Here is a 12,481-nt window from a genome sequence, read left to right as displayed (position 1 = left end):
ACCACTTTCCTTCCTCCTCATACTAATACACAGTTTAACACAGGAATAATTTCTGCTAGGAAAAATAGGAGTTCTGACTGCTCAGCTGGTCATCTCTACTTGAGAGGACTGACTCAGGAGAAGGTGAAAGAGGTCTGGATCAAAAAGATTTCTTCCTCTGACTACTCAAGTTCAGTCAAAATTCTTCACTTGCACAAGAAATAAGAAATTCAGAACACTCTGTACTGTCAGAAAAACCAGCAGCCCTTATCAAAATAAAAACAACAACAAAAAAGCATTATCATGATGATACACCAAACCTCTCCTTGCAGAATCTCCTACTCTAGGATGGAAGGAACCAATCCCCCAGATTCCTAAGTGCTCCTTCTTATACATTCATCAGGGCAGAAGAAGCCCACATAAAGGAAACCCTATTTTTTCCAGGTTACTGCACCTACCTGGCAAGCACTCCTACAGAAGTTAACTGCTCAAATGTGCTACACCTGAGCCACAGCAATATTCAATGCCTAAAAAAACACATTCAGGAACAAATTCTTCAGAGTCACACAACTCTTTCCAATCTTTTTTGCTAGCTTATAAAAGAATCACCATAAAGTGAACTGAATAGTGATATTTGCAGCTTCTAAAACCTCACTGTGTCTACAGTAGTGTAAAGACAACTTCCATATTTCAGCCCATTAGGAGGGAAAAGAAACCTCAAAAACAGTGTCTTGTATTTTAGAAGAAAAGTTACAATATATAAATTTTTATTACCTGTTTATTTTTCTAAAGAATTCTAGAATTTCTCAGACTTTTTTCCCTCTACTTATTTTGGAACAGGTCAGTATGATTTAGTCAGTATACATTTGCAAGAGTCATCAGTTTTCCAAGAAAATTAAAGAATCTTCTGTGATATGAAGACCTTCTGGTATCATTATTTTCCTAAGAAGGGATAATTTTGATCAGTAACTTGAGTAGAATATTCTTGTCACACAAATTCTGGAATCCTTTGCCAATTGCACAAGACTTGTGTTGGATTGTGTGCAAGTACTGGTGGTTCTTTCTAAGTCAGGTGAGGATTGCTATTATCCAGAGATAATCTTGTATGCTATCAGAGCCAAGTGGAGCAATAGTCAGAGAACACTGATGTAATGTGTGAGTGCAAAATGAGATAATAGCAGGATTTTGTAGATTAAGGCTTCAAAGAGTTAACACACTTGCATAAAACAAATTCCTGTTCTCCCTCTGTTGGGCCATCACCATCACATTTCAGAACACTCTCAAATCTTTGAAATATGTTGATACAGCATTTACTTTAGGCTTGACAAGGAGATCAATTTGTGGCTTAATATCTGAAGTAATACTTTGTTTTATACTTCCTGCTATTGATCTGCTCTTGTAATTATTGTAACATTGGATTAGTGAGGAGAAAAATATTTTCATTACAAATTGTTTGGAATCAAGTTGAATTACTGTCAGCAAGCAAAACTATTTTTTTACATGTTTCTACCACTTCAAAGCTTTCTCCAGAGAAGAAACAATCTTCTCCTGAACATGGATCAAAATAACATGCTCAAAAAAAACTAAGAGTGCAGGAATCCTAGTGGTGAGGTGCCAATATTTTGTAAAATCCATGAACCTCTGAAATCTCCACCATTGTGTAGGAGCAAGAAGAGGGCCTGGCACAACATTTGTCCTCCTGGAGACACAGGAATCACACTGCTCGTTTTCATCAGGCACATCTGATGAACCTACAGCTCTGCCAAACGCACAGGACAAGTCAATGCTGACCCAAGCTAGCCTCAGTTAGCCTCAGGACATTTTACAGGGGCTGCAAAGGCTTCTGTTGTCACTAAAGAGGTCTGAAAAGTCACGAAGCTGAAGATTTCCTTCACAGAGAAGGTGGTGGTACTGGATGTATGCTGGATCCGTGTGCTGCATAGAACCATTCCCACAGTGCTTTGTGGGACACACAAGGATGGAAGCTAACTGCACCTAGCACAAACCTGCAGTGAATCCAGTGGGACAGCACAGCAATACTAAGCACATGAGTGTGTCAGGGGAAGAGAAGATGGCTGGAAAATAATGGAGTTTTATACTGCATGTGAACACTGAGAAGAATAAAAGATTGAAAGAAACCAATAAATCCGTTTTTGCAGGTTTTGCATCAAGAATCTTAACGTGGCAGGCTCTTACTTGTGTGGATAAGTAGAAGCAAATAATCACTGAGAGCAGGAGAAATCAATGACCAGAGCAGTGAGATGGAAGATTTTGAATTCTACAAAGAGTTAATCTGTCAATGTTCTCCACTGCTGCTACTCTCCTTACCCAAGTGAGTGTGTGTAATCATGGTAAGTTATTCAATTCACAGACATGTTGTGACAGTTCATTAAAAACTGCAGGACATTTTCAACATATATAAATACCAGTAATAAAAACCATTATTAAAATTAAATGATCCTTGGAACAACATGTTATTTAAAATCCCCTCAGAATACAGTAATTTGCTAGAAAGAAATTGGCAGAGAACAGTTATTTGATGTTCTTAGGGTCTGACAATCTGGTAAGACTCCAAGATTTTATTTTGCTGCTACAAGATTTATCGAAGAGTCAGTGATAGGATTGTGCATTCTTCATTAAATATATATTAATACACATTTCAAATTCAGCAATTGCCAGAAAGGTTTGACTCAATATTAATTACAGCTTCTTAAGACTGGGAAAGAACCTCTTGAATTGTGACTAGGCACAATAATTTCTAATGCAGCCTTCACAACATTACCTGAACAGCTTGTCCAAGCAATTAAGTTACCATTTAAAAATGAAACAAAAACCCCAAACAACAGTAATTAATCGAAATTCACTCTGGGAAAGGCATATACCTCTACCTATTAACATCCCATACAAAAAGGAATCTCTACTGCCTCAGGCCAGCTTTTCAAACAGCATCCTCTACTGCTCTTTGGCTATTCATGCCTTCACTGGATACCAAGGGTGCCATACAAGTGGAGGTACTGCAGTCTCTGGGCCCTTATCAACATTTTTTGGTCACCAGCCAGAACATTCTCTAGGAAAAACACCCATTTGAGAACCATTGTGCTATCTATCCCTTCGTGACAGGAAGCTTGCACTGCAGACTTCCATTTCTCTTGTCTTGCATAATACATTTTTTTCTGTTTAATTCAGAATCACAAACTATAGTAGTACCCATACTGCTACCACTGACAGAGAATGAAAACAAAGAATTCTGTATTTACTATGGATTTGACAAAACGTTTGGTTTACAACTCTCAAGGGAACTATGAGTGCCCTTTCTAAGTGTAATTTTGCACAAGTGCACTGCAGATAACCTCTTCTGGAAAATAACTGTTTGGGCAGCTGGAATTTACTATGATGTCATCAGGAAACTACTGTTACAGTAATCCACCCATAATGGCAAAAACAGTTCCTGCAACATTCATATAATATAAAGCATCCTGCCACACATCAGTCTATTTTAGCAGGTGCAGCTTCTAAAAAGCTGAAAAATAAAACACCAGTCCTGTTATTAATATGACCTTTTGTGTGTGTGTGTGTATATGACTAAACAATCTGATTTTAATCTTCTGGTTTTGTTAAGCAGAACAAGATAACAACTACTTCAGTAATGTTACTTTAATGTCAAGGGATCATGCAAACACTATAAAGAGCATTCATAAATATTCCACTTCTGTGCCTCACTAAAGAAAAAAAAAAGCTTTTAACGGAAGGTTGAAATATTAAGGTAACAATATCCCAAGTAACATAATTACAATCTCACTGATTTTAATGACACTGAATGACTCGAATGCTTACAATGATACTTTCATGTAACTGTTCAGTCAATTTGAGGCCATGGTTCAAGCATCCAAATGTGCACACAAAGCAAGTGTACTGATTTATCTCATTGTTTACCTTCCTTATTTATGTTTTTAAAAGCTATAAGAGTGTTCTCACAGTTCTTTGCTATTAAATATAAATCCTGCTTTACAATTGCCACAACCATGGCAGGCAAGCCTTGGGATGTCCCATAGACTCCTCAGGGAAAGCTCCTGGGAGCTTTGTGGACGTTGTAATACCCCCATGCATGGAGCTGAGTTCAAACTGTGCTGTCACTCAAAGCAGCAGTGATCCCAGAGAAGAAAATGCATGCTACAAACCCAGACACAGTTGAGATAAAAAATGTGTCATATTCTTTTAAAACATAACAGTAATAATAAAAAGGAAATAACTTTAAATACCACCCATTTCTCTACAGATTCAATGTAGATATATAAAACAATAATTTCAGAATTACAATTGCATATATAATACCTTCCCCCTGAGATCCTGCTGAGCAGGGTGATGAGAAATGTTTTATCATGTGAGCTGGCAATGCCCCTACATTACATAATTCTGAAACTAGCTTGCCAAATCTTTAAGGAAACTTCCCTGCCTGACCATCCAGGAGCCACTCTGGCAGTCACATTCCCAGCTCCCCAGATTTTCACTGCTGGGACCAAAGTCTCTTCATAGTGGGTGGCTCCAGTGACCCCAGGGGTGCCCCTCTTGGTCCCTGCACACCCCACACTCACAGTCAGACAGGGTTTGGCTCAGCCCTGGGTTTCCCATGGCAGAGTCCCAGATGTCTGGATCCTTAAAGCAATTTAATCACGGTGCAGTAACACAGAAACAGCTCGAGCTGGTGCATCTGGGGAGGGACCTCCAACAAAGGAATCCCCAGGTTCTGTACCCTCCATGCCTGTGATAGTCTGGGGTCTTTCTGCTGAGCCCTTGGCTCCTGCTGTGTCCCAGTGTCCAGTCACCTGGCCAGTGCCACAGGTTCCTGTGCCCTTTGCTGTGCAAAGGGTCAGCACCAGGTCACAGCCCCTTACCTGGGACTCCCACCCAGGCACAACCTGCAGCTCTCACTGCAGCTGCACACCCAGTACCTGCTCTAAGTGTATTGCTCAACAAAATGTCCTCATAGCAGGATATAAAAGCAGACCACTCTATTATATGTTCTATTACTTGTCAAACAAAAAAATAAACCAAAGTCCAATCAACTGGTTTTAGTTTTTAGAGTCCTGTGGTGGAAGGTGACCAGTGGTAAATTCTGTCTGGCTACAAATGTTCATTGATTGTCTCTGTACTGCAAGTCTCCAGACAGTAGCTATGGAGGAATATGGATTATCTAAATCCTTGGATGAAACTGCAAAATGCTACAGATTGAGGGCACTTTTTTTTCATAATAGGTGAACTTCCTGCTGTAAGAAAAGGTCTCAAGGCACTCTTCTACTATCTGTCCCCACAATGAGCCCTAGAAAAGCAAAGAGAAGAGCAGGATGTGGAGATAACTGTTGAACAACAGGGGTTATGGAAAAACAGAGCTCCAAGGTACCAACACCTTCAGCCTCAGAGGGTTGCCTAATGCACTTTCAGTTGTTTCAGTGCACTAGATAATAGTAAGTCCCTCATCATTTTATCAAGGTAGCCCTGGATCAGAAAACCACATTTGGCCCTTCATGGCCACAAGCTCCCACAAGCTTTTATCCAACAGTGTCCAGATGTTAAATAAGGGAGAAATGAGACTGGTCTAGTTAAAATCCTCTTTTCTTTATGTAGGGGTCCTGTCATGGATAGCTAATGACAAGGTACACAAGAATCAACATATCTGTGCTTGTCACAAACACAGATCCTTCCTTAAATGTAGATGTCACTGGAAGATGTTTTTACCTTCCTTGCATTTAAAAGGCATAATTCAGCAATCACTTAAAAATTCAGATGCTAGGCATGTTGTTAGACATATAAACAAAGCAACGTTTTGCAGAATCCGTATATTTTCAGGTGAACAAATATATTCTAACCCATGGACTCAGAACTGAGTGACAGTCCAAAGCTGCAGAGAAGAAAAGCTATGGTTTTGGTCTTCACAGGAGTTTTAAGTATCCACCATTTTGAAGAATTTCCAGATTCCACTTGAGAAAAGGATAGTAAAAATGGACCTCTTTTTTTGCCCCCAGCTACTATTGCATTGCATTTATGGGCCTTTTGAAACACAAATTTCTGTGCGGGATGAAAATGCATCATATATGGCATTTCTGAGTTTCAACATACTCTGGTTGTCCTCAAACAATTTTCAGTCCATTTTGTTGGGTAATTAAGCTATTTGAAGTAAGAAATTCCTTCCCGGTCTGCAAAGCCATTTGAAGAGCAGCTGGGAACTTTCTGATATGTTGCTCACATGGGACAGATTGTATAAAAAGAGATAGATTCTAGATGAACTTGTAGAAAAAGAATGAACAGTGGGTGATGCCACAGCAACTTATTTAGTAACAGACATTGCCCAAATTTCAGCAAGGGTAGACGACACATTGGGAAAAGTGAACCTTGGGAAATCAGTTTGGGCTACTGATGAGGTAGCATTGTAACTATCCTGCTGGGCCAAGACAACTACTGTAGTCAGAAAAAGATCCTTTAAAAATACTATCAGAAGCAGAGATAGTCCAAAGTGATCCTTTCCCTGGCATGCTGCTGTAATTTCTGGCAATCAGTATCTTCCCAGCCCAAAAGGTGAATTGTGTTCGATAGTGGGGGAGGTGTATGGGGAAGCGGTAATTTGTCATGTCTCAAGACATGACAAATAGTCATCCAAAGACCAAAGAAGACACAGAAATGTCATCAGGAAGCAGTTCTAAAAACTGATAAAGTGCATTTTTGCATTGTGTTTATTTAAATTGTGGAAGACAGGCATAGGTTGCTTGGAGGCTAAAATTAGAAACTAGGTCAACAGCAGTTAGAATTATGGAGGATACATCCAACTGTCCATGCCATTCATTAAATCATAGCTTTCTTTTATATCATCTCATTTCATCTCCTCTTCTCTCTGAAGCATTTAATGGAAAGAATTTCAGTTCTGCCATTTACCCTCCAGGATGATCAGCTTTGCACAAGAGTTGGCCAAAATTCAAGATATGGCCATAGAGACAGTACATGAACCTCCACTGTTTTCAACCCCTATTCTCAGAAGTTTTAACACTGTTTGTCTGTTTGACTAGCTGCAAGATTATATTTTCAGATAACAAACACAATAGTTGAATGCTGTTTCCCAAGTATCAAGAATTTACTTAAGCGTCTTCATTCTATATGTTTCTTTTCCCCACTTTGAACTTGGGTGGATACTCCATTAAAATAAAGCAAAACCATGCCCAAGTACCACATATGTAGGAATACTGGAAAAAAGAAAATAAAATAAAACCGAGGTAGTTTTAGAATTTCATTTTTAAAAATAATTTAAAACTAAAGATGCAAAATATGCAAGATAAACAGCCAGTTTGCTATACTTTGAATACTGCTTCCAGATGTGAAAAGCTGTAGTCAAAGAATGTGTGCTAATTTTTTTTTTTTTAATATCAGATAAATGTTTCTTTGAACTAGTCAGAGCCCACAGTCTTTTCCTTTTAATACAGACACGTTAGTATTTATTGTATCTGCCATGGCAAATCTGGTCTTCTGATTTCTATTATAGCAAATACTTGTGACCCTACTGATATAAAATAGCTTTTGCTTCCAATTTTTTTCAAGCCTACATGTGACTCCATGGAAGATATAAAACCACTAACCATTATAACAGTAAACTAAAATGTCAATTTTAGTAATTGTCATTGAGAGGTCAGACCTACAGGAACATAGTCACTCTCAGTGTTAAAGCCAAGAGAGAGAACACAAAGTCCAGACAAAAAAAATCACCACAACCGCCACAACAAAACCTGCTAATGCCAGCAGCTCTGAGATCTGACATGCCTGAACACTGTACTTTTAATCCAAGATTTTAGGCAAACTGAAACCAGACAAAATAACATGAAGAAAAATAATACCATTAAATGGGAGAGTAATTTTAAAAAGTTCTAAAACATTTTTAGTAATTTGCACATTAGAAATTATTTTACCTTTTCTTCCAATGCCACTGCTGTTCTGCATCATTTCCCATTCCTCTCCTACAGAGATTTTAATTCAGTAGTCACAACTGTTTGTCTTCATTTATCTTGACTGACAGGTGCTCATAGTGTTATTTAATTGTTCCATGTCTTGCTAAAACAACAGTAAGAACACAGTCTTCAAGAGAACGAAAAACAAAACAACAAAACAAACTCAAGAGATTCTCAGCACTTAGCAATTAATAAAGAGAAGTACTTTATTCACTGTAGCAGCAGAAGTCCATGCTCAATAGGGCTTCAAAGTGGAACAGGACACGAAGCAGTAGAGCCTGGAAGAGCTTAATGAAAGTATAACTCATTAGAGTTCCCAAAGAGACCATGAGAAGGTGAAGGACTTGATAGAAAAGAACCTACATAGTTGGGCACAAAAAAGTTTTTTACTGAATAAAAAGAGCACTGATTTTCTGTTAGGAGTAGGTTTTCTCTGTGAGAAAACATCAACATTGGGGTAGCGTGGGATAAAAGGTTAATACCAATATTTAGCATACTTTCACTGTATCAGTCATCAGAAAAAGTTGCCATGTAAAAGCAGTCGAAATGGAAAACAATAGGCGAGCAGGAACATTCATATCAGGAATCAATAGCTATAGAAGACAGGTGCAGAGCCAGGATAGCACTGGCCTCACAGACAAGACAAAGGGAGAACTGAAGGTACCCAATTAACTCATGACTGACTGCTAAAAACCATGACGGGGTAAAGCAAGTTTCTTGCTGACAGAAACCATTTTCCATACCACAGAGGGGTCATGAGCAGGACAGGCACCACACCTGAGCCTTTCTGCAAGAAGCTGAACGAAGCTTAAAGCCCCAAAGGTTGGCACCGGCAAGTCTCTTCAGCCCTTCAAGAGAAGCTGAGGAGGGCCCACGGAGGAGCGCTTCTCTCAGCGTGAGATACCTGCACATACTTGTACAACTCACACCTGCCCAGGACTATTTATTCATCTACTTTGTTCTCCTCAGAGCTCCACCAAAACCTAAAATTCAAATGGGCTGCATTGCTACCGTGCCGCACATGCTTTGGTGGGGTCCTCAAACTCTGGGAAGCGTTGGAGGTGTCCCAGACCAGTCCGTGTGCCCCGCACCAGGCCCTGTGTCCCGCACTGACCGGCACGTCCCGCACGGTGCCCACAGGGCCTTTTGTCACCGCCCCTTGAACCCGGGCGCACCAGCCCTGGGAAAGGAGGGGAGCCCAGCTCCCTCCCCACACACACAGACACCTCGGGGCTCCCGGCGCTCCCTGCCGGTGTCCCCGCGGGCCGGTTCCTACCTGGGGCCGTGCCGGGGCCGCGGGGAGAACGGGAGAGCCGCGGGCAGGCAGCGGCAGCGGCAGCGGTCGCCCGGCAACGCCGCGGCCCCGGCACCTGGGGCGGCCCCCGGGCCCGCCCATCCATCCATTCATCCATCCATCCATCCATCCATGCTCCGCACCGCCTGCACCGCCCCGCCCGGCAGCAGCAGCGGGAGAGGCGGGACAGTCTCCCCAGGCAGGAAGGACTCACGGCTGGGAACAGCAGAGGAGCGCGCTTGCAGTGGGAAAACAGCGGGAGCAAAATGGGGTGGGCACGGAACTGAGGACAGGAACGGGACGGGAAAGGCAGCAGGACCCTGTGTGGGGTTTGGGTGATAGGTGATCACACGGCTGAAGGAGAGGTTGGGGACATCTCTGTTCCACACAACATCCTTAACCTTTGCTGGCCGATGAAAAATTAATGACATCATCATGCACAAAGGTAATCCCACATGCCTGCAGTGTGTTAAAGAAAAAAAAATGCAGCTTGTGGCAGATAGCAAGGCTGCTTTCACCAAATGATTTTGCATTAAAATAACCAAAACAACAAGAAAACAGATTAATCAGATTAAAAGATTAAATTTCCAGACCAGAGTTGACAAAAGATTAGACATGTAAGAATTAAGTTTATCATAATCTGGATCCAACAGATGTGGTTCAACTTTTGTTGGTGACATCATCAAACATCTCAGTGCAAGAGTGAAATCCTAGTGCAGCTCTTACCATTCTCACTCACATTTAGAAGATATCTACATTTCCACATTTCAATATAGGACTCATAAATCAGGCATCTAGGAAGATGTGATCTTATGCTCAGTGGTCCCACATGAAAAGCTCTTTCAGGGATTTGCATTCAGGATTTTCTTGGGAGCAGCCCTTGGCAGTGTTTCTCTCAGAGGTGGGAAGGCACAGAGTCCTGCCTGCCATGTAGAAGAGGCTGAGGTTTTGACTACACTGCTTGCATGCAACTCACTCCCTCACACCTTCTTTGTGAGGATGTGGGAGAGCAGCAGCTGCTGGTGGATTGCATCAGCACTTCCTCTATAGCTACATTCAATTTACTCTAGGGTTTGGAAAACACTTAGACCATAGGTCAGGAAATGTGTTGACTCCCCTCTTGCAGGGTCTGACGGTCAATTAACATCAGAGAGAATCACCAGGGGCCTGATTTTCCAAGGTGATGAGCACACTCATCTCCACCTGGTGCCATTGCAATCCAGCTGCCCATCTTCACAGGAAGGAAGGCAATGGGCCTTGATGTGCTCCAGGACGGTAGTGTGATTCAGTGAAAACAATACTGAATCAAGCATCTGCCATGGGAATTTTATTCCCAATTTTTCCAAGCAACTAGCTCAAATCACCTTGACCCAGTTTCCCAAAATACACCTTCTTGGGACACACTTCCCAAAGATTATCTGTGGAGTACCTGTATTGTGTGTGCACGTATCTGCATGGTAGTTTTCTTTACCTTGTTTTGCTGGAAAATAATCTACTTATGCCCAATGCAGTCTGAACTATTTGAAACCAATTGAAGAAATGCATTTTTCCATCACTGAGAGAGAAAATTCTGGCACAATTTCAGGGTAGATACAGAAGCTTTATGTCTCTTTATTCAGAGTTACTGTAATTGTGCTGGCACCATTCCCAGAGCTGAGCTAAGGTCAGTGAGAAATCCGTAAATTAATAACTGTGGAGCTGATGTGATCTCTATCCAGGAACCATGTTGTACATTCATGAAACTTTATAGGAAAGAAAAGTTATGTTTCAGTTTATCCAAGAAAGTTTCAGAATCTTAATATTGACAATTAACATACCTAGGACCTACCTGGAGACAATGGACCTGATTCTGATCTCACCTTCACAGGAACTCCACAGAATGCATTACTCTGGATTAATTCCATCAGTGCTACTCAAATGAACAGGAATTGGTGAAGCTTCCTGTGAAAGACAAGCCTAGATAAACATGCTTTTCCTTTGGGAGTTTTATTTCACAAGAAGAGGTTTGTCTGTTCTGGTTTTACTCAGTCACAAGCAACATCCGATCAATCCAGTCTGTAATTAATATTATTGATCAAGAGATAATTGCTGTTGCTACTTGCATAATTAACATTTAAGAATTTCATTGTCCAAGAAACTCAGAAACACAGAACCAGAGGGGATTTTTGGGTCAGAGGAAAGTTTTCTGCCACTGCACACAACCCATCAGAGTCATTTAGATACACATCAGTGTCTCCCGCCTTGTGAAAGACTGTTCAAAGTGGCTCTGAAGATAGTTCCCCTTGCAACCTGATCTCTTACCCTCATTAGTAAGCCCAGTAATCACATTTTTCTTGTGAGAATCCCTTTTCTAGCACAACTAACAGTTTCTTAGAATCATAGAATAGTTTGAGCTGAAAGGGACCTTTTAAAGGTCGTCTGGTTCAAGTAGATAGTACAGAACAAGGATATTCATCTCCATTTTATACAAAAAGACAAAAATCGAAACTAATCTTAGATTAAGTTGAGAACTCATTCTACGGTACTGCCACCCCCACCAAGACTGCAGTTCTGCTAGAAAATTTTCCCATCTTCTTGTGTTGCATGATAAGCAGAACACTGACAACTTCGTTAATTCTTCTATTGGTAAAGAACTAGCAGCTACTGTAGCATTTTCCAAAAAAATCAGCTCAGGTCTGCAGAAACAGCTTTGAAGTCTCGACTGTGGCATTAACCTCATGATTTCATGTAATTGAAGTCACTATGTTCAGGAGATGATGTAAGAACAGTTTCGACCACAGCAGGTGTTTAGAAGTTCATCCTCAGAAGCAATGAATGAGACTGAGAGGGAAAAACAACTGATCCAAAGATCTGGAGGGTGACAGGAGTCTGCAAATTGAATTTATTTTTCTTTTACTGCACCTGGCATGAAAAGAAAGGGCAATGAGAGAATCCAGTTAATAAAACATTTTCTCTGATTAAATGAATCTGGGCATTTGTTTTTGCTCCTTTTCACAGACTTGTGTGAATTCATAAACTGCAATCAGAAAGGAAAGCTTCATCAGGAAACATTTGGCATTTTGTACAAAGCTGTATGTTTTCAAACTGAACTAGACCTGGAAAAACTTTTGATAACAGCTTTTACAGAGTATTTTAACTCATGCTGAAAGATGGGCATTCATAGTTTTATGTTGCCCTTGCTTCCATAAACAAGTGAACCAAACTACTGATGTCACCAAAGTCG

General features: G+C 40.8%; 1 protein-coding gene across 7 annotated transcripts in view; it reads right to left on the bottom strand.

The window, feature by feature from the left end:
- LRRC56 (leucine rich repeat containing 56) overlaps nt 1-12,481 on the bottom strand; it is a 79,002-nt gene that overhangs the window by 50,059 nt on the left and 16,462 nt on the right. For 2 of the 7 annotated variants that reach the window (XM_033063001.1, XM_033063007.1), the window contains exons 1-2: nt 9,241-9,314; nt 7,926-8,067 (exon numbers count right to left, since the gene is read on the bottom strand). The exons of 2 other annotated variants lie outside the window; for them this stretch is intronic. Coding sequence is in view for 2 of the 5 variants with exons in the window: in XM_033063007.1 (XP_032918898.1) it covers nt 7,926-7,959 (34 nt within the window). In the remaining 3 variants the exon portion in view is untranslated. Of the gene's footprint in view, nt 1-7,925; nt 8,068-9,240; nt 9,315-11,086; nt 11,200-12,481 lie in introns of those variants that run through there. 3 more of the 7 variants (XM_033063002.1, XM_033063000.1, XM_033063005.1) reach the window with 3 other exon arrangements.

Source organism: Catharus ustulatus, chromosome 6, assembly GCF_009819885.2.
Source record: "Catharus ustulatus isolate bCatUst1 chromosome 6, bCatUst1.pri.v2, whole genome shotgun sequence".
Lineage (NCBI taxonomy): Eukaryota > Metazoa > Chordata > Aves > Passeriformes > Turdidae > Catharus > Catharus ustulatus.
Note: the sequence above shows the minus strand (reverse complement) of the source record. Positions and strands in the feature narration are given on the sequence as shown.